Genomic DNA, 27,832 nt, shown 5'->3' with positions numbered 1-27,832 from the left:
ATCGTCTTTCAGTGGAATCATATCATGATGATATGGTGATTTTGGGATAGCATGACACATAATTCTGCTGTATAAATTGATAACTAGCAAATTTCATTGAAACACCCTGACAAAATGAGGAATATTATTTGAAGATTTCAGTTTTGTTTGACATCAACATTACATTACCATTAGGGCTGCAACTCACGATTATTTTCATTGTCGATTAATCTGTCGATTATTTTCTCGATTAATCGATTAGTTGTTAGGTCTATAAAATGTCAGAAAATGGTGAAAAATGTCGATCAGTGTTTCCCAAAGCCCAAGATGATGTTTACTGTCATAGAGGAGTAAAGAAACCAGAAAATATTCACATTTAAGAAGCTGGAATCAGAGAATTTTGACTTATTTTTCTTAAAAAATTAATCAAACCGATTAATCAATTATCAAAATAGTTGGCGATTAATTTAATAGTTGACAACTTATCGATTAATCGTTGCAGCTCTAATTACCATTTAATGGGATGAACATTAATTTGATTATTTAACATGTGAGTTTGTGTGAGCCATTTCGTGATGTACTGTATATCGATATCGACAAAAGTCCTTATGTTTATCGTGATATTGATTTCAACCATATTTCCCAGCCCTAACCTTACCTATTATACTACGCTATTGTAGATCCACAAACCAGAACTGTTAAACTACAACCCTTTGTTGCAGATTCTGTAAGCATGCTGTGTTGCACAAACAGCCTTGAGCCTGTGTTAGTACACCCAGTGTTGTAACAGAGTACAATCACAACATTTTCTCTACGTTGACCCACTTTTTATGACTGAATGCAACTGAGCAACTTAGTTTCCTATAAAAACAATAATGTCTGCTTTAGTATCTCAAGTTAGGCATTTTAGGCATGTCATTTTGAAACTGAAGGGGCTAAATGAAGTTCATCTGTCCCTTCACAGTTGCTGTACAACCAAAGGAAACGAGCCTTCCCACTGTGAGCAAAGGCAGGGGTTTGGCTCAGGGTGGGCTTTAAAAATTTCACTAAACTACAAGCAACAATAGATACCCTGGCCTTTACCATGCCTGCTGGGCTTGATGGAAAAATGCCGAAGGCAGTGGGTGGTGGAACTGCCTGGACACACACAGTACAGTACCGTATAGGCCTACATTTTCTAAGAACAAGAGCGAAAGAGATTTATGTTTCTAACCTTCAACGCCCATTAATGTGCTGCTGATGGCATGCTGTGTGGGTGTAGGTGTTACAGTGAGAAAATTATAGAAGTACAGTAGAAGGCTGGACCTCTCTGTTCCCCTGATCTAAAGTAGCTGTGTAACTGTCTTTCCTGCTGCTTCGGTTTCTTTAACTGAGAAAATATTTTTGCACAGCTTAGCTCGGGAGTCCACCTGCTGATGAGCTGTAGAGTACTAAAGAAAGCAGGAGGGTTTGGCTTTGGACCAGCCACATTATTAAAAAGGCCAACTGCACAGTGCAAGCACTTTTTTTTGGAAGTTCATAAATTTGGCCATGCTATGATGAAGGACATCAAACATGTTTAAAATCCCGACATTGCTTGCATATATGACTTATTTTTTAGACGCTCAGATTTATCCCTCAAGCGGCTCAAAAATCAGTTGGACATTTTAAATGTTATTGTGTACTTTCCACACAGTGGTGTCATTACCTCCACTGCTCTTGTCTTTGCTAGTGAACCCCCTTTCTTGCGCCTGCCCTCCCTTTGTGCAAGTTGCCAAACTGCATGGCTGTACCTTAAAGATGCTGGTGGGGCACAGATCAGCCGAATCTGACGGTGGCGTCACACTTCAAGAACTGGAAGCCTGTGCAGAAGAATGGTTAGATCCAATATAGCACTGATCCCCAATAGGTGGCCCGCGGGCCAGGTCCGGCCCGCGAGAGCCAAATGTCTGGCCCGCGCCGACCCATTGGCACTTGAACTAGAGGTCTGCAACCCGACCCGAACCCGACGGGACCCGAGACTGTATGTCGGGTATTGGCCTGGTCGGGCTTGGTTTTTAAATAAATAATTTGGGGTCGGGTCGGGTCGGGCTGTTTTTTCATGCGTGGAAAAAAGCACAATGTTTTATGCTCCTAGCTTTCTCCTGAAGCTCTGTGTCACTGCAGGCTGGGCACACACAGCCCCCCTCCCTCTGCTGCTCTCTCTCTCTCTCTCTCTCTCTCTCTCTCTTTCTCTCTCTCTCTCTCTCTCTCTCCTCTCCGTCACTGGTACTGAAAGACACACGGCGGCTACAGTACCAAAATGGGCTTTTTTCATTTTTGTTTTACTACTTCATTTTCTGTTTTACAAATGATAAAGGGAGAATTCACGTCGTGAACGCACCTGTGATAACATGTGAAGGTGCACAACATGTGAAACTAGAAGGGCACTCGGAGAGCGCAGACCTCCGCCAAGGCCAATTGCTTGTTCGTGAGGCTTGTTCGTGAGTCGGATCCGGATCCGCTCCAAAATTTAATGGGTTCTTCCTTGGCCCATGCTACACCCTTCCATGAAGTTTCATGAAAATCGGGCCAGTAGTTTTTCCGTAATCCTGCTGACTAACAGACAAACAAACAAACGGCACCGAAAATATAACCTCCTTGGCGGAGGTAATAAAGTGCGCGCTGCTCTACTTTATTTTGACCTCATCCCACACCGTACACTTGATCAATAATCTTAAGTCCATCTCTTGTGTAAGAAATTACTGTTCAACACTGAGGAACTGTGAAGTAAAAAGTAAAATAATTAAATGGTTGGTTTTGGACTTATTTTGTTTCAAGAGTAAATTTTTTATCTTGTGTGACCCTCAACACAGGCTTTGAGAATCCCAGGCCTAAATTATTACTACTACCACGACCACGACCACCACCACCACCACCACCAACCACCACTACTACTACTACTACTACTACTAATACTACTACTACTACCAATAATAATACTACTACTAATAATAATAATGGTAATAGCAGCAACAACAACATCTGCACATAAAACAACTTTTATTGGCGCAATGGAAGAAAAAAATCCAGACGTTTTGGCCCTTTGCTTGGCATGCTTGCCATAATTTGGCCCTTGGGGAAAACTAATTGGGGAACCCTGCAATATAGCCTGGATTTACTACCCCTCTTGGCAACAATACACACATGCACGCTCTGTTCTTTAATCCATTTACAGTGTTGCCACCATCATGTCTGGTGAAGCTGATAGGCACTGGTAATTAACATTTTAAATTAGTGCTTGTGTGACTCTTGAACACATTCTTCTGAATTCAGTCACTTCTGCCTAGGATTGTTAAGTTCTGGCAACTTTGGGCATTTTGAGCTAAAATTGGGAATCTGTTTTTATTTTGGATTTTTCCTTAATTCGTCTGTATACTTCTATGTTTATATTTCTCTATGAGACGGTATTGGATAAAACATAGTGTTCAGGACAAAAAATATTTTAATGGACATTAAAGTAGTTTACCAACTTTTTGTTTTATATTAAAAGTCACTAGAATCACACTTTAAATGAGAATCATTTCTCAGACAAAGGGCCCAGCTACAGGTTTCTGGAAGTTGTGAGGAGGTAATTGGTGTTGAATTAGAGGCATTTGATGGTAAAATTGGATGATAATTTCTGGAGGCTGTACTGGTTGAAGGACCAGGTGACTGATGAGGAAGTTGAACTGAGTTGCTCTGTCAGCCTTTCCTTTGTTAATCTCTGTTGTAGTTTTTGCACTTTGCACTGTTAAATACATTTGTAGTTTTGTAGCATTTCTTGTGTATTTAGTTGAGCAATATTTGCAGATAACATTATCCTTTCCATCTGTATCAACTTTAGTAAAATGCTTCCACATGTCAAATGGTAACAATAGCATTGTTCTGGAAAGGATCAAAGAACAGGTGTACTAGTTTGAGCAGAACAATACAACTACTTTTCCTACTGTTCTCTCCCGACCTACAGTATAGACAATTTATACTTCTGTACTAAATCATATCTAACAACAAAATGTTTCTCAGGTCAGAGTCCCTGGAGCAAAATTTTCAAAATTTGGTGTCTGTAGCTGTATTTGTATCCAGCGGCTCTTTACATGAAAACGTTAGGGATCACCTGGGGGACAAATGATATTGCAGTCAGTTACAGTATCATTTAGTTGCACTGGTAAGTGTATGCATGTAAACACTGCCAATAGGGTCAAAAGTGCTCAGTACCTGCACACTTGAATTGCCTCCTGCTGCCTCAGAGCAAACCAGTGCCAATCCCATAGATCCTGAATTTCAAATTCAGGATTTCAAATTCAGGATTGCAGGTTCAGGTGTTTTGGATCCAGACAGAGGATCCTCAATGGTTTGCCATGGCAAGAACACATGCCAGTTGTTTTGACTCAAGTGAGATGAGATGAGATGAAAGTTGATCTCTGTGGGGAAATTAGGTCATTTGTTTGTGTGCGGCAGTGCTCAGGATGATGACATCAAAATAACCACAGACTGGAGCCTCTTAAATGTTTTAGAAACATTTCCCATATTGTCAAATTGAGAACCAGATCTTTACACGACAAAATATTGGCCTTGAATAAGAGCTCTTGTGAAGAAGCCCAATTCTTCTCAAGGAAGTAAGATCTACGTGCCAAGGTCTTATATTAGTGCCTTATGTGATCCCCTTCTGGCCACTGATTTGAAATTCAAACAGGCCTGGCGACAGGAAGAGATTGGAAGGAGTTACACTCAGTAGCCTAAGCTTTATGGACTCTAAGGGGGCAAAGCATAGGCCTAGGTGATTGGGTATCATAATTTCTTGTGAAGAAATTATCTGTAGGTGTCTATACAGAAAATTAAATGAAATAAAAATAACGCTGAATAGCAAATGGACTATATATATATATATATATATATATATATATATATATATATATAATAAATATTTATTTTAGGGTGGTCAGGGGTCAGGTGATACAAGTGTTATTGTGCGATTAATATGCTGTAGAGGATGTGCTATATGGGAACTATAGAAAGATCAAAATTGCAGAGAAAATCTTTATTTTCCATTTTTAAGCGCCTTTCTTGATGGTCAGATACGTCCGTTCTGCATTCTTTAGAAGATAGTGGTTGGCACTGTTATCCAGAACAGCTTGCAATGAGTGCAACAGTAGAATAAACTTCCAATTCCAGTGTAGTATGGCTCATTCAGACCAGTGAAATGTTCAGATGACTGCATTGGGCTGCAGTGCCAGGGCAACATGTATGTGTTCTTATATAGCCCTATAGTTTAGTTGTCAGTTGAAAGGCTTCTGGTTGCATTAATCTACAAGTAAATTCCAACAACTGGGCACCGATTCTTCCTTCAAGGTATGTTAGGATGCTTGCCCAAAGCGTTGGCTGAGTGTCTGACTGTTATTGGTGCTGAAGGCTGCCACAGCAATTAGAATTTTACTACAACTGTGTTTTGTGTGTGTGTGAGTGAAAATGTGTGGTAGGCTATTGGGGGTCAGGAGCTTTGCTGCTGATTAAAAAGAGTGGGGCCCAGGTTTTACATTCAATGGTGTAAGAGCCCTGATCCCTGCCCTCTGCTCCCTGAGGCCAATGACCTCTTGACCTGTTAGCCTTATTGTTGCCAGAGCACGTGAGGAAAACTGGAATAGAGATGGTAGTCACTCTAAACCAGGCATTACACTGATTAACACACCTTCAACCAGAGAGCAGGAACTAATAGGTGAAATCACCTGCTGTAGTCTTTGGTTAGAATGAAAACCTGCAGACTCTTGGCCCTCCATGGCGCATGGTTGCCCATCCTGCTCTAGACACATCACAAATGATCTGTCTAACTTGGAACTAAAAGATAAGAAAACTCATCAAGTTGAGTAAATAGACCATGTTATTTCTTGATTTAAGGACTAAGCAACTAGCCCTTCAGTGTAAATATAGGGTAGCCTAGACAAGGTAAACTACTCAACCAAAACTAGTAATGTTGGACTAAGTTTTAACTAAGAAAAAAAACCTTAAGCGGGTTGAGTAAAATGCCCTGATATTTCTTGATGAAGGACTAACACACTAACTCTATATATTGTATAGTCTCACCTAGATGAGGCAAGGCCTCAACAAAAACCAGTGAAGTAAGAGTAACAACTTTATGCTTCATTATAAGGGACAGGAGGGACTGGCTTTGTAGCTCAACATCATCACACATTAGTGTCTAGTTTTCAGTAAAGGGTTCAAGTTTCCCAGTCTCATCTGACTATATTTGTTTTGCCCAGGAGCCCAGGTTAGAGTTGGCTGTCATTGAACTAAATACATCACTGTAACTGTTGGGTAAAGTTACATTTAAAAGTAATTAGTTAATTTACTTTGTTACTTACCTTAGAAGTTACTGTTCGTTAAAAGTAACTCGTTTGCAGTGCTTACTTCAAAAACCATAACAAAGTGGCTCATGCTGTCAAGTGTATGGTGAATCATTGTTTTAAAATGCAAAGCAAGACTATATGCTATTCTATGCTATTCTGTTTTTAAAATGGTAAGCCAATCTCATTTGTATTAAGTATACTTAACATTTTTTCAATTAGCAGCAGGTTGTCTGCACAAGATGCCGGGAAAATCTCCCAGCATCGTAACTAATAATCTTAACTAATAATGGATTACAAGATTCTTACGAGAATTGGAAAAACTAATGTTAAAGGATAAGGCTGGTGTTTTTTAATGCATTACTTACCATCAGCAAATCCTATGAAAATAACAAAATCAACAATGCGTTTGCTCTACTCCCGTGTGGGAAATTTTGACTCACCTGAATGGGTGAGTGAATGTATAATTAGTATGATACCCAACATATGAGGGTGTTAGTATCCACAGAAAAGCATATGTTGACTTATTGAAATGAGTGTGTGCGTATCCCCAATTAAAATTATTTTTTATCAGCATGAGAGGTCGCGTTGACACCATTAATTATGGAAAAAGGGAAGTAGACCAGACAGGTAAATAATGGTGTATTGAGAAGAGGAAAAGTTTAGGAGAAAATGGGCAGGAGATAACTCCTGCCAAGACCCACAAAAGGAGGAGCATGAAAAAGAGTATAAAGAAGAGGTGTATTGTGGAACGAAGTTAGTTGCTCCATGGACCAGCTCGGTTTACTTGTATTCTGTGTGATTTTTCAGTAAACCTATCTCATATTGAACTCTACTTGATTTGTCTGGATTATTTGCAATGATATTTAAGAAGTGTGGTTGAGGACCTGAAGACATCTGGCCCAACTGAAGGTTTTTCTCCCACGCCCGTTACTTTCTGACTTCCCACGTACCGTTTTTAGCCGTCAACCCGGAAGTCATTGGCTCCAATTGTAAGCTAAAAACCTTGAAATACAGCTCACAAAGACATAGTTTCAATTTTAAAAATCGATAACTGTTACCACGAAAAGTCAGACTGTTGTAGTTATTACCAAATCAAATTCAAATGGGAACAAATTCTTCATTATGCCGGGGACTATTTTCGGTGCTACGGAACTACTTTCCTGAGATCGCAAATGTGTTTACGGTCGGCTTATTAAGTTGTTTGAGGAAAAAGTCGGCTGGCCCGGTGCATCGCGATGATGAAATATGTTGCCCAGAGCAACGGCATGGCTCTTTGACATGTTTTTAAATGTGTTTTTAATACAATGGAGTTCTATGGCTGCTGGGACATGGCTGCATTGGGCACCGGCTACATGGACGAGACTTGTTGGCAAAACAAAATCATTGCTAATTTTGTTATTTTCATAGGATTTGTTGACGGTAGGGCTATACCGAATGTCATTTTTTTTACATTCGAAGCTTCTATTGAGGTTTTCGAATGAAGCTTCGAATGTCTTCTGTCATATTTTATGATGTCATCATAAAAAAAAAATTAAAAAAAAAAAATCCTCAAACAAAATCCAGGTTTTTCCCACAGCGCAGCTGAGGGCATCACAAGGCAAATCAGTCAGTCAGGTTAGTTAGTTAGTTAGTTAGTTAGTTAGTTTATTTTTATTTCTGTCATGCTGGCCCATCCCACATGGGATTACAGGACACCACCATTTTACAAAACATACATCTTCCGGTGATACATATAAGAGCAAAAAATAAATAAATAGATAAATTACCACATTATAAAGTACTACTATATTCTTTCAAATAACATATTTGAAATGATAGGTTTCAAATGAACAATACACTGAAAAGAACTGCTGAAAAGAATATTCCCCCTTTAATATTTGGCTCTCTATTTCATTTTTCCTTAAACATACTTCTTTATGATACCTTTCATCAAAATCTGAAGTATCACTGGAGGAAAGACCTTTAAAGTCTCCCTCCCATCTATGAATTACCTCAGACACCCCAGTCACAGGATTACCATCAGGCCCCAGCACCTCCATGGGTATTTTCCAAACCCGCCTTGGACCCAATTTATTAATTTCAGACCAAAATCTCTGGGGATTTGATGTTTGAATTTTCTTCAAGTTTAACACCTGTCCTCTTTGAAAACGCCTTTTATAGAATCTGTATCTTCTGTCGAACTTATGCTGGCTGTTCTTAAAAACTTCTAAGAATGTCTTCTTTTCTATATGATTACTTTAACAGTTCAGAAACATATTTTCAGCTTTGTGCATAGACTGTCATAATTCTTTTAACTCCTTATTCCAATAAGGTTTGTTGTTAAATAACTTCCTTTTTGAATAGTGGTTGTCTCCAGCTTTACCATCAACTTCTATTTCTTCTTTAATCAATTTGCAAAAACTACTATACCAATTATCTAGATTTTCTTGTTCTCTAAAGCAGAATTGTCTCAGAATTGAAATCTTCAATTTCAATAAAGCTGATTGTTGTAAGCCAGAAGATAAGAAGTTAGCTGGTAAAGTCCTGCTGACTTTCTTTTTTGCTGAAGTAATTGAGTTACTGTCCTGAGGGGCTACATAATAGTGAGCCTCAGTCTTTATTAGAAATTTTAACAACAGTAAAGAGTGATCTGAAACTCTGCATCTTTCTCCAATTAGATCCATACAGTTTGCAAACTTAATTGATTTGGAGCTAATACTGCCCTACAAACTTTAACGGTAGGTGACGTCGTCTTGTGGTATTTAAGTAACGTTAGTGGAATTAGGTAATTTAACTATGCCGCAATGCTTCAGTGCATAGAATTGAACACACATGCCGTGGGTCTGTACAGGATTTGTGCTCGTTTGGTTACACATCAGTTGTTATGTAGCCTAAGTGTCCAAAGTGTCCAAATCTCTCTCTCTTGAAAAGAACATTATGTACCCAACTTGAGTTTTTTTATCTTCCAAATTCCAAGTTGGACAGATCATTTGCAGCATCTCAAGAGCAGGGATGGGCAACCATGTGCCATGAAGGGCCAACAGGTTTTTATTCCAAAGACTACACCAGGTGATTTCACTGATTAGTGCCTCCTCTGGTTGAAATGGGTGAAATCAGCTGGTGGAGTCTTTGGTTGGATCCTCGGCCCACCATGGCACATGACCGCCCACCACTGTATTAGAGCATTTATCAGCACACATGCCTTCATCTTTGTTCATATAACAGAAGTAAGACGGCCTGTTCTCGCTTTCACTGTGATGGGGGTGTTGTGACCATCCCTCTTATCTCCGTTCACCTCTGCTCCACTGACAGGAAGTCGACCAATGTAAACATGACCTTGCATGAGTTTACAGTCTCTCCCTCTCTCCGCTCTCCACCCCGGTTGGTGAAATACAAACCACTCATGTGCAGCCAGTCATGTTGAGTGTTACACATACATAATCACATGTCCTCAAGCTCACGCGCACACACATTGCAGAAATAGTTTGACTAATGTATTATATTTTGGGTCAGCCATTGGAAGTTTTCCACATGCTAACTCAGCATAATGTCTTTCTGCTTTTGGTCCAATGCACAACAAAACATAAAACCAAAAATGCCAAAAAATCTAGTCTGATTCTATATTTACATTTAGGGTGTTTAGCTAATACTCTTATCCAGTGCGATAAGAGATACATTTCTACACTGCAACACTTGGAACTGATCCTGGAATGGGCCCAGGAGTAAACCTGGGTCTCAGAACCAAATTGACACCAAACCCCCCACATCTACAAAAAAGTTTTACAGGAATTACAGCTTGCCTTCTTGGAGGTCGGAGCACAGGGCTTTCTACGGAGCAGCGGCCCTGGAGCTTCTAGGGATTCACTGTCTTTTCACAGACATTTCAGCGGGGCAGATGCCTGCTTGAACCTGAAACTCTGTAACTACTACGCCTCCCTGCTGCCACTTGGAAATAAGAAGAGATGGATAAGAGAGCAAATCATTGTCATGAGAGCTTATGACTGCTCATTGGTACCTATAGTCAAAGTCTGCCACGACAACCTGTGGGATAACTTAAAACTGAGATTTGCAGTCCTCAATATCAAACATTTGAGTTATAATGAATACCAAACGCAATACGGAGCAACCCTTTTAGATTGAATGAGTCTCTGTTTCTGTGATTATGACTAATGAGAATGTTCAGGTTTTTCAAGGCTGATAGTGATATTTTTGGGGATCAATTTCAGTCAGTATCTTTAAATATCACCATCTTCGTGCCAGAAAATCCCCCAAATAATTCAGGATTTGACCCCAGAACTTGATTCTTAGAAGGGTGTAAAAAGCTCTGAAACTGTGGGGCAGTAAAACCATAGTGGTCTAACCCGAATTGTTGCAGGCATAATCCAGTCCAATTTTTGTGACTAAGTGACAGACTAACATCTGGAGGGGATGGACTTGGTACATACACATGCACACACAAATTTGGCGCCAGTGATGAAAGCGCAAACACAAACATCTGGTGTGAAATCCTCCTCCAGTGGAATCCCACGCAGCACAGCACAAGCCTGTACAGGAACCGCAGATCAGGTTACCATGGTTATTGATCCAGGCAGTAACACTGTCCACCAGCCTGGGTATTCTGGGATGAGTTAAAATTATCTCTGCACGTGTTGTTCCTTCTCGCTGTCCTTTTTCCTGCTTTTCCTCTTCTGCTTTCTTTAGTTCTCTCTTTCTCACATGCGCGCACACACACACACACACACACACACTATCTCTCCCTGCTTTTATTTTAAATAGGTTTGCCTAATTCATGTGATCATGATTGCTTTTTCATAATCCGAAAAGTCACTTTATTTTTGTGCAACCGCAGAAATCCCCTCAGTTACATAATCACACACACGTGCGTGCGCACACTCTCTTTGTCTCTCTTTCTCTCTCTGTCACTACATTTCTTTCTTTCTCTCTCGGCCGCAACACCATGAGATGGACAATAGAAGTGTGTCTCTTGGGCGACAGTGGAGATGGCCATTAGTGGCTTTCATGCTATGGTTTATGGTCTATGGTCTAGTGGCACTCGCCTCATCAAGACCTTGTCACCCAGGGGCTGCTGGGATACTGTCTGTCACACTCCACAGCTCACTGAACCGCAGGCTGGGAAGCACTGAGGTCAAATATGTGCTGTGTTTTTATCATGTGCTGTATGTAAACTGATCCAGGGCAAAGTCCTCACTGGTCAGAAAATGACTTGTAACGCAAAAGACTAACAAACAGGATGATTGCCATGGATTTTGTCATCAACCCTTGGCATTGTTAAAGGGATGTGAGACATCTGACATCAGACAGCATTTGGAAGTTTTAAATTGTCCTCATATTGCTTTCACGCAGTCCTTGTGTATTCAAATGAATAAAGAAGAACTTTGATGATAGTCTACATAGTTTTAAAGATACAGGGGTCCAAATGGGCTCCAAAATGACCACCATGTGGGGGGGCAAAACTTCTGTGTGTGTGCATTTGAGGCAAAGGAATTAAAAATCTGATTTTTATTGTAATTACACAGAACATATAGAACACATAATCACCAATAATAATGAATTTTATTTATATAGCACACCTTAAAATACAATGAAATCTCAAGGTGCTTCACAGGAGATAGAATCATAGTAAAACATTAAACCTGATCAATAACACAAAAATCATGTGATTATAGGCTTAAACTAAAATAAGAGTAAAATAAGTTGAATAAAATTAGAGACCCAAGTTTAGAAGGAAAAGCACATGAACAAACCAGTACCCTAGGGGAAAGGAGATAGGAATAGATGGGTCTTAAAAGGTATTGATGCAACTATGGATACAGGGTGTATTAAAAATATATGTTTTTGTATCTTAAAATAAAAAGATAAAAAGTCACATGTGGCCATATTGATACACTCTTGTATCTTTCACAATTTAAGCCTGATGGCATGTTTTAATGTTTAATGTTAGTGTATTTTCAGTTTGAGGATCACAGAGTTAAAAGAATATGTTCAAGGAAAATTGAAGAGACATAGGTGTGACAGCCTGTCTGATTTAAGATGGAATGACTCATGTGTGACCATTGTGGTAAATGGTCAAAACAAAATTTGGTAGTGCAAGATTTAGTCAACTACAGGTAAAGTACTTTTAGTTTGGTTGTGTGTTGGAATCCAAATGGTGTGTGTGTGTGTGTTTTCTGTGCTTCTGTACTTGAGTTTCAGTCCTTTGGAGTGAGGTCATTTTGGCCAGTCCACAGTACCTTGAGAGTCTAGTTTAGGTCTAAAACTTGGTTTTAGGGAATTGGGTGTAGTTTAGGGTAAGGTTAGTTTAGGGTTAGGATTTGGGTTTGGGGTCAAGGCTGCACTGGGCAAAAATTTTAGAAATCATGTAACATGACATCAGTATACTACACACAGCCCTCTCATGTTTACCAACCTGGCCAGTGTGTGATCGCATTATACCAAAGGAACAACGGAGGCAAAAGATCTAACGTTGATGAGTCCAGTTTTCTCTGGATGGAGCGCTCACCTGCTGCTGTCTAGAAGACCATTTGGATTTTGCGCTTAAGTTTTGATTCATCACTTGTGATGAAATGTCTATACCTGACGCCAGAATTTAATTTGGGCAAATACTGTGAATCTACAGGGTCTCAGTTTGTGGGAATGGGACGCTCTTCTCTATTGCAGCACCACTTTGTGATTTCGGCTGTTAAGGAGGGTGTATTTTTTTCCATAACAATACTTGCCTAGTGGAGCTTTAAAGTTAGAATTGGGTTAAGGGTAAGAGTTAAGTTTAGGCATGTAGTGGTTAGGATTGGAGAATGAAAGCAGTCAATGGAAGGTCCTCACAAGCATATTAAGACAAACGTGTGTGTGAGATTCCTCAATCAATCATATACACAATCAAGACATCGGTCATATTGATAACTTTTGCTCGTGATTAAATGCTGACTGTCAAATTAACTCTTGTCTCACCTCCCTCCTCCTTACCCTTGACCCATCCCCTCTTCCTCTCTGCCTCTCTCCTCTCGGTCTCTCCCCCCTTCTCTCTTCTCTCTCTCTCTCTCTCTCTCTCTCTCTCTCTCTCTCTCTCTCTCTCTCCTTCCACCTACTCCTTTCCCTCTCTTTCGCCCCTCCCACACAGATGCTCCCAGCCGCCCAGCTCGACAGGAGCGATGGGATGTGTCAACTAGGTATTACACCTATCCCAACATCTAACACTGCAAGCAGGGAGACGGTCTGGGTGGGAAAGGGGATTAGGGTGGGCTGGGGTGCTAAGTAGAAAAAGTGCAAAAGGAGGAAGGGAGGCGACAAGCCATGATACAGGTATAGCTCAGTAGGTAGGCGAGATCAGTAGCTTGGTTACACATATGAGGAAGATTGAGCAGAGGAATGTACAGTATATGGTGGGGAAGTGGGAGAGAAGAAAGATAGAAGGGAAACAAGTGAAACATGTCGTCCCCCACGACTGATGCAGGCACTCCTTGGGCCAATCCGTAATAAGATGCAGTAGTAGCAGTTCAAAATTAGACCTTTAATTATAGCGTCCCCATCAGGGCAGACGGCAGAATACAGTGCCAAGATGCGTCATTTCTCCAAGTTTCATCAAAAGTTTGGTTAAAACCAGAGCAGTGGTGTCTGAGATGTCACCTGAGATGTCATGTTTGACGGATGAACCAACAGACGGACACAGCCTGATCTATCCGTCTGTCTGGCTGGCTTTTGTTGGGCATATTGATTCTCTTCACCCTGGCCAGACCGTCTTGCATTTTTCTTTCATTACTTAAAGCAGAGGTGAAAGAGGTTTTTCTTTTTTTTCTTTTTTCTTTTTTTTTTAAGCCTTGAGACAGGAGTTGAGACTTTTTTTTTTTCTCTCAATGACACTCAAAGCACTGAGACCATGGCAACCTTTTGCCTTTTTTTATAGTTTGATTCAGCACCGCTTTGTCGAGGTATAATAGGAGGAATGTTTTTGAGGAAGTTAGTTTCAGATAAGTCTAGGTCCAGTAACACCTCAGTTTTACTCATAGTTGGCACAGTATTTTTCCCATTGAATAGGGCATGGCATTTTAATAAGGAGCGTAGGCAGTGAGTGGCAGTCAGTAATAAAATGGAATGAGAAAAGCTCCAGCCTGATGGTGAGAGCTGTGGAAAGTTGGCCAGTGTCAGCCAAAAGGCAGGCGTGGTACAAATCTACACAGCTCAAGGCCTTGTTTTACCCAAACAAGAGTTGACATGACACCAGAAATAACGCAACACCCCACCCACCCCCCCGCCGGGACGAACAAACTGACCTTCCTCTGTCTCTCCCCTCTATCACCCTCCTTCACCTCTCTTTCCATCACTCCACCCCAATCACTCTTTTCCTCCTCCTTCTCCAACTTTTACCCACACCCCGCCACCCCCACCCCTCCGGACTCTTTGCATAACCTTGCCTCTCTTCTTACGCCTCCCCCCTCTCCTCTTTCCTTTCCTAGTCCCTACCAGTGGCCCGTCGGCATTGCAGATCATGAAATCAAGTGTAAGCATTGTTCTCCCAGTCCTTTCTGGTCTGTGGCCAATATAACCACCACAATGTAAGTCTGCCAATACCCCCCTTGGTGGTGATTCACCTTCCCTAATGGTCCAGAGTAGGATGGACCGATACAAACTCCCCAGACCTGAGACAAGTCAAGTGTCTAATTGATAGGAAGTGCCTCCAGCTGCTGAGCCTGGGTCTAATGTGATCCTATTCCCCCACAATCAAGTTAGGGTATTAGAACCCTCTGAATTTTAGATCAAGATGTTAATCTCTCTGACTGTTTATCTGTCTCTGTCTTTGTTTTTTCCCCCTTCTAGTAGATAAGGCCGCCCTGGACAATGTGATCGGGCTGAAGGAGCCATCTGCAGTGTTCATACCAGAGCGAGACAGAGGAGGGACTGAGAAAGTGAGTGGGGAGGAGGAGGACGACGACTACGAAGAAGAGCGGAGGATGGGCGTGGGGAAGAATACCACCTCCAAGTCGATGGACGGCGGTGGAGAGGGAGGCAAATATGAAGAAGAGAGCAAACATGGCGCAGATTTCTACCCCATTCCGGTATGTGTGTGTGTTTGCCTTTTCTTCCTATCAAATTTGGCGCCAGGGACAAAAACACACATGCGTGCGCACGCATGCACACACACACAGAGAGAGAGTCTAAACATGCCTAAAGCTAGCACAGGCAATGGAGGGATGATAAAGACAGGGTTAGAGCACTATGCACACAACCTTGTCATTACTGTCCTCCTCCTCTCATTCTCTCCCTCCTCCTCCCTCTCTCTTTCTATGACTCATACACAGACTTGGCATTACTGTTAGCGTGTGTCTGTGTAACCGGAAGGCCCATGTATCCACGGTGTCTAGTCCATGGCCAGTTGGTGCATGCTCCTGCCGCTGTGTCCATTTCCTTTGTTTGACCACGTCCTCTTGGCACCAGCCCAGTGGCCCGATGTAGGTCAAATGATAAAATGACAAAAATAGCAATTTTCTGCTGCCCATTCATAAATTACACACTGACACGCACACACTCAGTGCTTTATTTACCATCAATTCACTCTTTTAATTATGTAAAATAAGATTGAAATAAATAAGGGTCTTTGCCATGTGTGCTGTCTTTTGACAGACACAAACCATGAAGCCTTCTGGTTTGCTTTTGTCCCATAGATAAGCTCAATCCTGTTTGCTAGAACAATCTGAAGGCTCCTCTGGTGTCATTTTCTGAACCTGCTCAATGGAACACAAAGAGAAGGAAATATGATACGAGCTTCAAGTTTCCTTCGCAGTTATTTTGTCCCATTGTTGCATTGTTCAGAGATGTTTATCTCTCTCTCTCTATGCCAAACCCTTAGATGATAGACAGTCGTCTCCAACATTTAAAAGGTCTCAATGTAAATAAAAATGCCAACGTACTATATTATGACCTTCTAGAGTGCTGAGAGTACATTGTTGAATGAGCTGTGTTTAATCTGGGGCCTAGGCATGTAGACATAAACTGACTTGTAGAACGCACATGACAGTTCATTGAAAGGTCCCTCTTCTTCTTCTCCCTTCGGCTTTTCCTAGAAGGGATCACACAGTGAAAGATAAACTGCATGATAGAATGGAGCCAAAGAAAAGATTGATGCAACCGTATATACACACACACACGCACGCATGCACACACATACACACACACACACACACACACACACACACACACACACACACACACACACACACACACACACACACACACACAGAAACCACACAGACAAGACAGACTGGTGGCATTTGATAGAATGCAATTTGAGGATGAGCGCTTTTGCATACGTCCATCTGTCTTTGCATCTTGGCCTGCAGGCATGGGAAAAAAAAAAAAAAAATAGCTCTTCGTTATCCTCGGATGTAATTTGGCATTTAATGTGTGTGCCTTCCAGACTTCCCCACTATATACTGACCTTCACTTGGGATTTGATAAATAGGACACAGACGCATCCAGAGCAAGAATACATACACTCACACACTCACACCTGGAGGACAAGGGAAGGAACGTAAACCTACAAGTTTGCATAGGAAACGCGCGCGCATGTCCAGGTTGTCAAATCTGGTTCATCACTGTTCACTGGATTATTGACTTCATTTGTTTATGCTCACGTGCCATCATTTGTTTGTGCCCTGTGCCCTGTTTCTTTCCCACGGCGCAGCCGAGGGCACCACGAGCCAAATTCAAGTCAGTCAGTCAGGTAACGCTAAGTGAGATGTCGCTTCGTGAGATGGCCTCTAGAGGGCGTCTTCTCTCGCCTATGGGCTAAATGCCACTATACTGCAACTAAATGCGATTGTCACTCCTCATTGGAGTGCTTAATCCTGTTAAGTTCACGCAGTTCGGTTATTAAGGCGAGAACTGCATTACCGAAGTCACTACCTGAAAATTCAGGTATTGACTAGTGAATTTGAGAGCGGATTCGGTTAGTCTATGGTTAGTCCGAGTAGTGTGTACCAGAACCGGACTGGGCAACTGGTTGCTACGTGACGTAAGGCGCAACACTCGTTACGTTACATAACTTTATCATCGTTATTTTGAAAGAGAGTTGTGAGACATTCTCGAATTTTCTATCCAGTTTGTTTCCTCAACATTGCGGTTGTTCCTACCAGTTCTGCGGTCTTGGCCCGGCCCAAAACCTGCGGTTAAAAGTATCAAGTCCATGCGGTGGAAAAAGAGAATATAATGCCACTGTCAGTGGCGGTTTCTTAAGATCTTATGGATACGACTCTGGTTACTGGTTGCTGGTGTCAAGTAAACCGAAAATGCACAAGTGAAATACAGGCAATGGGAGCCGCCATATTGTTTCTGAAGTAAAAATGGTTACAGACATTATTTACAGCCATTGCGAGTTCGGAGGAGATTCCTATTACCCGTAGGCCTACATACCAAGGAGGTTCTATATTAACATACAGTCTGGTTATTTTACTCCACTCTGCTCCAGTGTGTACCATACATAATGCGAATTCGCTCTCATTCATAAATTCAGTTGTCACTCTTTATTTTACTAGTTTGCACCGCCCCACTCTCTTCCGTTAATTTACATACATCCACGTCTTCCCTTGCCCTATAAACTTTAACGTTAGGTAACGTTATTACCTGTGGTATTTAAGTGATGTTAGTGGAATCATTTTACCGATAACAGTGTCGTAATGCTTTAGTGCATTGAATTGAACACACGCGCCATGGGTCTGTACAGGATCTGTGCTTGTTTAATCAGGTTTGAGTGGTTTTTGTAGCGTCAGCCTTTAAAAATGATGTTCCCCTTTTACGTTGCTTTTCTTTCATTGACGACTGTACTTTCTAGCTCCCAGAGGCACTCACACACACACTTCTACACTCCTAGACCTTGCCTGTCTTTTCATGTGGCTTGGTCATCCAACCAACAATGTGTCAAAGCTGTGATTGCCTTAGAATGCAAGTACTGTATTGGATTTGGCCCTCATTAGTGTTGGTAACATTTTCCAGCAAACTATAATTAAACTAATTGCCCTGTTAAAGCAAACACATCGACATAATAATCTCTAAATCATGTGTGTGTGTGTGTGTGTGTGTGCATGTAGGTGGTGGTAAATGGAGTGGGCCAGGCCAGCGACCAGGATACTGAGGACACAGAGCTGATGGCCATCTACGCTAAAGATAACCAAGGAGCGGAGAAGGTAACTAGAGAGAGAGAGGAGTGGAGAAGCACATTGCAATCCTCACTCTGTTTTACTATTCAGTCTAGCCTAGCCAGTGCTAGCTTACTCCCAGCTAAGCCTCCGACCGCGGAGACTGACACATACAGTAGTCAGATGGTTTTAAAAGCTTACACATACAGGCTTACACTGACTAATCCATGTATTTCACTGGTGTTAAACCATTTTGTTTACCCTCAATGACCAGTGTCGTTTTTTTTGCTTACTTCCCTTTCTCTGCTTCCTTCCCTCATGTTTTCCCCTATACTGGCCTACATCCTCTATGTTTAAGTTCAACTTTACTTTACTGTCCTATGCAGTGATGTAGTGGTTAATAAAAAACATGGTAAATTATGACCTCCAGTTGGTGATCATCATAAGGCAAACATCCACCAATATTAACAGAAATGACTTATATTTTCAGGTAAGCATTAATTCATGTATTTCCCCTTAAAAGACCCTATCCTCATATAACCTACGTCAGTTTGATACTACTTACTATGATGTATATTATGAATTTAGCTAAAAAAACATCCAAAAAAACATATCAGCCATAAGATTTGGGTAAAATCTTCAACTTAAAAGGTGGAGTTTGCATGGGTTTACCCTCCACTACACTCTTGGTCTTATGAATAAAAAAAAAAAATACAAGGAAAATTTTAATCACAGGCTCATCTCAATTCCAAGTTGCACAGAAACCGCTCATTAAATGTCACCGCACAACAGCGCCATCTTGGACCTGAAGCCTTCACTTACCCGTTTCTCTGCCCCTCTGACTGACTTGTTCTTCCTCTTCTCTTTGATCTCCTCTTCTCTCGTTGTCACTGTGACTCTGCACTTTTCTTCCTGGGAGAGTGAAATCATCAATTCTCTTTCATACACTTTCCCTCTGTCGTTATCATTTTCTTTTTGATCTCCTATCCCATTCTTTTCATTCATATCATTCTGTCCCTCCGCTTGGGCATGTTCCTCACATCCACCTCTGACAGTTGTTGCCTATTAAGCCTCACATCATACAGCTACATTAAATTAAATCCCACTCTAGTTCGAAGAATAGTTGAACTGATCCCTTTTTTGATAGAATGCACAAACACACTCTTTGTATGACGGAAAGGGTAAAGAAAAACTAATGATGTCAAATGCCAGAAAGGTATCAACTATTTCCATATGGTTCATCATGCTCCTTTGTGTGTGTGTGTGTGTGTATGTGTGTGTGTGTGTGTGTGTGTGTGTGTGTGTTCTTCCATATATATATAGAGCTCCATGTCTGAGACGTTGGATAGTACAGACAGTGTGGATGCCAGGAGGATGGACATGATCTATACCATTGAAGACACCCCACCCTGGTACCTGTGTGTATTCTTAGGCTTACAGGTAAATACACCATCCGACAGACCAACCTGTTCTTTATAAAGCAGTGTGGCTTGTCTCCTTTAACAGCCATTGTATGTACTGATGGACATGTTTTCAAAACTCCGCTATACATGAAAAAGGCCTATAACCGCCTATGGTTAAACGAGACATTAAATATCCCAATATCTTCTTGCCTTTATGTATTGTCTTAATGAATATTCCATGTAATGCAGCCATAAATACACAATGCATACAGTTGGCATCAAACAAACACACATGCAGCTCATTGACAGATATGAGGTTATTCAATGTAGTTATACAGTATAGAAGAAATGGGTAAATAGATATTTTACAGGCTTAGCTATGGCTGCACTTGTCACCTCGATTCACCGCGATTTTTATCATCCGATCATGCCCACATTTTTCAAGTCACATTCCATGATGATGCATGCAAGCAGGGAGGGTGATGCAGAGATTTTCACTTCAAATCTGTGTCTGCATCACCCTCCCTGCTTGCATGTGACAAGTGCAGCCATAGCTAAGCCTGTAAAATATGTATAGTATGTAAGGTGATGCAGACACAGATTTGAAGTGATAATCAGCAAGATTAGTGTTTTTTTAGTTAGTGTCTCAATTTGGAGACATCTTTGGTACTAAGCTGTCATTGCTGTGGTCTTGTTGCCCTGCACTTCCCAGAGATCACTTGAAAAGCAAACAGTGTAGCCAGGACTTGAGTTTTCTTTGGATTTTCTCTAGATTAAGTTTGGGTTTCTGTAGGTGCTTTTCTTTATCTGTTCAGCCATGCTCATGCTAACTACCCAGTTCTTCTTCTATTTATTCCAAATAAACCTGTTGTTGCTGCTGGAAATGTAAAATGCGTCACTTCATATGCGCCAGAGGATTTTTTCCCTGTAATGACCTACCCTTTCCTGAACTGCGTACAGGATGAAATCACTATTGTGATATATCAATCTGTGATGGAGAGTAGCAAAACCAACATTTGTTTATATGAAAATGTCTTGGGTTATTGCTTTAAAGTAAAAATAAACAGCTGTAGGAGACACATAATATTTTTAGGCCACTTGGGGACATCAAAATCACGTCAAACTGAGGAGTAGCCACGCACACACACACACACACACTAACCCTGTTGCCCCTTGTGTCTCCCCAGCACTACTTGACGTGTTTCAGCGGAACTATAGCGGTGCCGTTCCTCCTAGCCGAGGCAATGTGCGTCGGCTTCGACCAGTGGGCCACCAGCCAGCTCATAGGGACCATCTTCTTTTGTGTGGGCATCACCACCCTGCTACAGACCACTCTGGGCTGCAGGTACACACACACACTCAAACACACACACGCACACACATATACCACCATGTCTAGGTTGCGATGGAAGCATTATTACAAGGCTAGTAAGAGGCATCCATTACCAGTAATCCTGCGTCTATGGGAAACGTTAAGCTTTTGTTGGAGGTTGCATTGAACTGGATTTTATTGATTTGCTTCACAGCTCACCCTTTTTATAGGTGGTACATTTTGTTCTCTGTCTTTCACTCCCTCACCTCCTCCTTTATTTTCTACTCCCCCTCCTCCTTCCCTCTCTCCCTCTCATCTCCAAGCACCACTCAGAGACGATGGTCATTGTCGAAGCAAAGCCCCTCTTTCTCCACTCTCCCTCTTCATGTCACTCTGGAGTGTGTGTGTGTGTGTGTGCGTGTGTGCGTGTGTGTGTGTGTGTGTGTGTGTGTGTGTGTGTGTGGGCATGGAAATAGATGTTTGTGTGTTGGTGTTTGTGAAAGGGTTCCCAGAACCTGAACAGTTTAATGTAGAAAATATCTTGTAATTCAATTTAGTGATGAAGTCAAAATATATTATCTTTAAGACTTTTACAAGAGAGAGAATCTTGCTGATTCCCAGCACTGCAGCTGCCTAAAGAGACTTTTATTTGCATGTTTTCAACCAGAATGTAACATCAAGTTCCTTGTTTCGTTCATGTGACGGCAGTTGTCCTGTCTAACTTTCTTTTTCTCATACTTTTTCTCACACTGCCACTTCTTTGTCAGCCTCATAACCAAGAGGGAAGTCCCTGCTTTTGGCTGTACAGTATACTTGTCAGGAATAGGCCACTCTAGTTTCTCTAGTTGACTGTATTCTGTAGTCTGTTATGTCTTATTTGGTTGCTTCTTTGAGATCAAATATAGGCATGAGATCTATATTTCACTTCATGTCACCCCAGTGAGTGCTTACACAGCTTCCTCTCCTTTTTACCTTTCCTGCTTTCTCTGATCTCACCCTGCCTTGAGGTGTTCAGTCTCTCCTACACTTGTTGATTCGGTGTCCTGGAATGTACCTTCCTCTCTAATTCACACATCGGTGCACAAAGTCGGTCTCTCTCTCTCGCGCTCATGCTCCACCTCACTTGGCCGTGTGTGTGTGTGTGTGTGTGTGTTGTAAGTAGTGATTCACCTGATTCAACCCAGAGGGCTAAATCCGCCCCATCATATCTCAGTAAAATACCCACAGACAAGAGACATTACCTGTTGCCATGGATATTATCCCTTTCCTCCGATCGCTGTTTCGATGTAAGCCGTGTCATGTCGGCGTGGGGTGTGTGTGTTATGATTCATAAAAGAAGGAACAATTCAGGGTGGTAATCTCTCCATTGCCATCTTTCTATTAGACCTAATCTTTCCATCGTGACATGGCAGATCCTCAGTATCTCATTACTGCGCCCCAGGTACAGCAGCAGCTGCTCTGGCCAGAAATCAGTTTTTTTTATGCCAGCCTGATGGCCTTGACTGATGCCTCAGTGAAGACCGTGTGCAAACACTGTCTATCTACTTTCTATTTCCAACATTCGGCATGCAGCCCTGAGAGACTTTTTTTATAGACAGACACACGCACGTGCTCACTGTGAATTGGTTGTTTGTCCAATCATCTCATAGACTGCTGGCAGACTCTTAAGTCACACACACAAACACGCATCGAAATGCTCTTCCCTCTATAGGAAGAGAGCAAGTCTTCTGACATAAACATATGACCTCTGTGGAAAAATGAGTACATTTAATTTTACCCATGTTTTTAATTATTCAGCCTTTAGCGCAGCCATGGGGACTGGACATGGACTAGTCCTAGAATGTCCTACTCAATTAGAAGGACTGTTACGTTGCTGATATTTTACTTAAGCAGATTTTTACACCAATTCTTTTAATTGGAAAATTTGGAAATTATGAAATAAAGTGCATAATTAAATAAAGTAAAGCTAGATTACTCTTATCTTTGCTGACTGACCGTTCACTGTGAATGGCTCCACAATTAGTCAATTTACGTTGGTTCAGTTTCTGTTGCTTATGGAGAGTCTATAAAATCTGTACTCTGTAATGGATGTGATTTAAAACGTAGTGAAGTGCAATACTGCAGTAAAAACGTACTTAAGTAAAAGTAAAATTACCGACTTTAATAAACACTCAAAAAAGTACAAGTACACAAAAAAGCTACTCAGTTATAGTAACATGAGTAAATGTAATTCGTTACTTCACCCTTGGTCTGGAGAGTTAACATCATTAACAGCTACTGATAAATTCATTGTTTTCTGTAGCTTCCAGTAAACTTAAGCACAGGGTGAACACAAATGTTCAGTTTTCAAGGATTCAAAAATGATCTCTCTCTCTCTCTCTCTCTCTCTCTCTCTCTCTCTCTCTCTCTCTCTCTCTCTCTCTCTCTCTCTCTCTCTCTCTCTCTCTCTCTCTCTCTCTCTCTCTCTCTCTCTCTCTCTCTCTCTCTCTCTCTCTCTCTCTCTCTCTCTCTACTTCCTCACAAAGATGCACACAGCAGGGCCTGGTCTGGGTATCGGTTGTCAACATGACGTGCAGCTTCTTGTTAATGACTGTCATGCCTGTCACACCAACAGCCCGCATTCTCACCAAGGCAACGCTGGGCTGAGGTGACACATCAGGAGGGCTGGGTGGAAATGAGGGCTTGATGGATGGAAAGAGGAGGGAAGGAGAGATAATTTATACACATGCTGTTTCCTCTGGGATAAATAAAGTACCTATCTATCCATCTCTATATCTATCACTGTCTGCCGAGAAACTCCGGGGGATGGGTGAAAATGAGGGAGAGAGAGAGAGAGAGACGATGAAGGGAGGATGACGGGCATTTTCTCTGTCACCTGGGCAACATGTGGAAGGACAAGAGATTGACATGTCAAAGAAAGGTGGATTTGGAGAGGTGATGCGCGAAAGAAGAGGAAGGATATAGGAGGAAGGAGGCTTGATATGGGGGGGGGGGGTGAAAAGGAAAGAAAGATGAAAAGGAGCCGCAGAGGGAGGAGGACAACAAAGAATAACTTGGGAGAAATGAAACGAGGAAGAAGGGAGAGAGAGAAAAAGGGCTTGTGATGGTTTGGCGGTCTTAGAGGAGAGGGCTGTCACAGCAGTAAAGCGTGATGGAGTGAGGGGAAAAACGCTTGCTGTATGGTTTGATGAGTCACGGTGCCAAGTGAGGTCACATCAGAAAGAGCACACGCACTGTTCCAGGAAAGGTGACGTGTACGTGTGTGTTCACCCAAGTGAACGTGTGTGTGTGTGTGTGTGTGTGTGTGTGTGTGTGTGTGTGCATTTGTTAATGTGTGCACAGCTGGCATCACCTGCAGACAACATGTGACTGTGGGTAGTAGATTGAGGCTGGAGGTAATTTGGTGTCCAAGTGCTTTTGTCTGGAAATGGCTCACTCTTCTCCGTTTTTCCTCCACGCTCTTCACTGCCTTTCTTTTCTAATAAAATCTTGTTTGACCTTTATTTATGCAGGGAAAGTTGACTGAGCAGGCATCTTTTCCAGCAGTGTCCTCCCTCATAATCCTACAGTTACCCACATGGAATGGAAGAGTTTTTCATTCACATACAGGCAATCAAACTGCCAATCTTCTAGTCACACGCCCCTTTCTTCTACTTCAAGGCTACCACCACCCCATTGAGTATTTTTTCTGTTTGTATGTAGGCCAGCTATCTTTGCTACACCATCGAAACCAGCAAATGTCGTCCTCTATCCATCTCAGAAAGCAGTGGGTTCTTACACCCATTGGAAACATACAGGTGTTTTTTGGGGTGCATGTGTGTTTTTCACTTCCTCTTTCTTAACAGCACAAATGTCCTTGTTCCCTTTTTCAGTGCTCACAAATCCTTTGCGGCTGTCCTTAGCATTTCCACTGATTTGACATTTGATTCACTCCCTCCCATCCTATTAGGTCTTATGATGTGTGCACTTCTGTTGTGACCACTCATTATAGCACATGCATAACAAGAATGGGAGACCACACTGTAAACTATAGTTAACTATTGTCTTAATCAATCAATAAATGAACCATAAAGAAGATGGGATGCGTACATCAGTATATCAGTGTGTGTGAATGGTGTTGGATGCATTGGCAACAAAGAGAGAAAGAACGAAACCGAGAGAATCTCTATTTGCTTGCAGTAACTGGTTCTACTGCCCTGCCTTGTCTTTTAGAGACTTCAGGTTAGCAAAGTAATGCCAGGGGGGATCTAACGCTCCAAACAGTGAATGATATCCAAATGAATGGGGATAATGCTTGGTGCCTGCTGCACAGGAATAGAGTGCGCTCTAGATTCACACACTGATGCCTTTTTTCATTGAAGTGCTGTCACCTAGTGGTTATAGAGAGAAAATCACCTTGCTACTGAAGTTAACTTTTACAGGCCAGTTGGTGTGCATTTATGTGATTATTCAGGCTGCTAATGTAATTTCTGATGTGTTTCCGTGTGTCCAGGTTACCTTTGTTCCAGGCCAGCGCATTCGCCTTCCTCGCCCCAGCCAGGGCCATTCTGTCGCTGGACAAATGGAAGTGTAATGATACAGGTAATCTCCCTCTGTCTCTCTGTCTCGCACTCTAACTCTCCTCAATACAGGCACACACACTCTTATCTGATGTAACCGTGTGATGAAAACTTTGATCCCAAGCCTAAATGTTGTTAGCATCAAAGCCCCGTGAAGATGGCACAGAATTAGGTGTCCTCAAATGGGATTAGCTAGTTTATCTCTGTGTGCTCCAAATGTAATTATTGACTGAATGGAGTCATGATTCATGTTTTGAGCTCATCAACTTCTGTCTTTTCTTCTGATCTCTCATCTCTCTGTCACCTTCCATGACCAGCGGTTCCTGTAATTAACAGCACAGAGCTCCTCCACACAGAGCACATCTGGCACCCCAGGATACGAGAGGTGAGGAAGACAAATGAAACAGTCGCAGGGGCTTGAAAGGTGGATAGCGGGGGCAGGAGTCATGGAGGAAAGGCAAAAAAATAAATAAGAGGAAAGAAAAACAAGATGAAATGAAAACAGGGTAGAGAAGTTGATGGGCTAAAAGACATTGGGCTAAAAGGTGTTCATGATGTGTTGAAGCTAGGATTAATCCACCTGCTTTTAGATATGGAGAAAGTTAACATGGAGAAATGAAAGGAACTGAATTCAAAGTAAAAGTGAGCTTAATGACCAACTGTCATCCAGTGTGTGCATGTAAAGGTTTTCTATTTTTAATGGGCATCTAAGTAGGAACATGTGACTTCCTTTGTATATGGCTGCAGGGTGTGCAAATTGTGACCGGAGCTGTTAATTCACATTAACCTTTTCTGAGGCTTGTGTAAGCCAGTTGAGTAACTGTTTTTTGACGCTTGTACGAGACTAACTCAATCAGGCCGAATCGAATTGTTGAACAGAACATCGATAAGCCGAGGGCAGCAGGAAGGTGGTGGCAGTAAAATGTGACGGAGAGGAGAAAACACAAAGACCAATGAAGAGAGAATGAGGAACAAGATTATCACTCAGATGTATCAAATGAGATACATCTATACTGAGAACTCTCCATCTCCTCCACCCATGACGTAAAAAAAAACTCACCATATTATTCAGTTTGATTTGATTTCAGATATACTGTAGCTCAGGATAAGACTACCGTTGTTCATGATGTTTTGCAAATAAATGTAGTTTGATTACAAGAGTAGTTATTGAATGAATTGGAAGACTAAGTCCTCACAGGCAGAACGGTCACAATACTTGACCCTGATTGGCCGACAACACCAGCAAGTAAACCTGCTGAGTGCAGGATTTCCAGTTCAAATGCTGCAAACTTGTCTGGAAGGATTTTAGCAATTGTTTAGTGAGGGGAGCTGTGATGCATCGACTGATCATATATGTATATAAGGAAACATATAAGAATAAAACAACTTAAGTCACTAGTTGACAGATGCATTAAGATAATCCATGCTTTCAGAGATGTCATTTTGCATTCTTATTTCCCTGTACAATATGGGTTTCATTTGTAGACAGTTGCAGCTGAATCAATTACGCACACATGCTCTCGAAGCAGCACTGCAGCAGTGTGTCATCATGGGTCAACTGCTACTGTCTGGTTGTTTCAGTCTTTGTTCTGTGGATCCACTCATCTCTCTCTCCTCCATCACTCTGCCCTGTCCCCAGATCCAAGGGGCTATCATCGTGTCGTCTCTGATCGAGGTGTGTATCGGAGCGCTGGGTCTGCCGGGGGTGCTGCTGAAGTACATCGGACCTCTGACCATCACCCCCACCGTGGCCCTCATCGGCCTCTCTGGCTTCCAGGCCGCCGGGGAGAGGGCTGGAAAACACTGGGGCATTGCTATGCTGTAAGCACAGACTTCACATGCAAAGAAGCAAAGAACCACACATGAGGGCATAAACAAAAACACCCTTAAGTCGTTGCATAAAGCTGTGCATTTACATTTGAGCTTGTAGAAGATGCTCTTATCCCAAGCAACTTGCAGTGAGTGCAACAGCAGAATAAGCTTAAATTCCTAGATCACCACATTTACAAAGAATAGATGTTACAAAATATTCCTGGGACCCTAGAATGAGCAGGTAAGATAGAGAAGTGTTAGCAAAAGAAATAAGAGCTAAGGACAGGAAGAAAGGACTTTTTTA

The 27,832-nt window shown here is 41.8% G+C and overlaps 1 protein-coding gene across 3 annotated transcripts in view; it reads left to right on the top strand.

Annotated features, from left to right (window-relative positions):
• slc23a2 (solute carrier family 23 member 2) overlaps positions 1-27,832 on the top strand; it is a 42,360-nt gene that overhangs the window by 6,153 nt on the left and 8,375 nt on the right. Inside the window, exons 2-9 of one of the 3 annotated variants that reach the window (XM_071919073.2) lie at positions 13,435-13,483; positions 15,129-15,367; positions 18,395-18,490; positions 19,766-19,882; positions 21,033-21,190; positions 25,650-25,738; positions 26,034-26,101; positions 27,356-27,537. In XM_071919073.2, the coding sequence (XP_071775174.1) occupies positions 13,435-13,483; positions 15,129-15,367; positions 18,395-18,490; positions 19,766-19,882; positions 21,033-21,190; positions 25,650-25,738; positions 26,034-26,101; positions 27,356-27,537 (998 nt within the window). The remainder of the gene's footprint in view (positions 1-13,434; positions 13,484-15,128; positions 15,368-18,394; positions 18,491-19,765; positions 19,883-21,032; positions 21,191-25,649; positions 25,739-26,033; positions 26,102-27,355; positions 27,538-27,832) is intronic. The other 2 variants (XM_078285201.1, XM_078285202.1) reach the window with 2 other exon arrangements.

Source organism: Centroberyx gerrardi, chromosome 8, assembly GCF_048128805.1.
Source record: "Centroberyx gerrardi isolate f3 chromosome 8, fCenGer3.hap1.cur.20231027, whole genome shotgun sequence".
In the NCBI taxonomy this organism is placed as follows: Eukaryota; Metazoa; Chordata; class Actinopteri; order Beryciformes; family Berycidae; genus Centroberyx; species Centroberyx gerrardi.
This window is presented reverse-complemented; position numbering and strand designations above follow the sequence as displayed.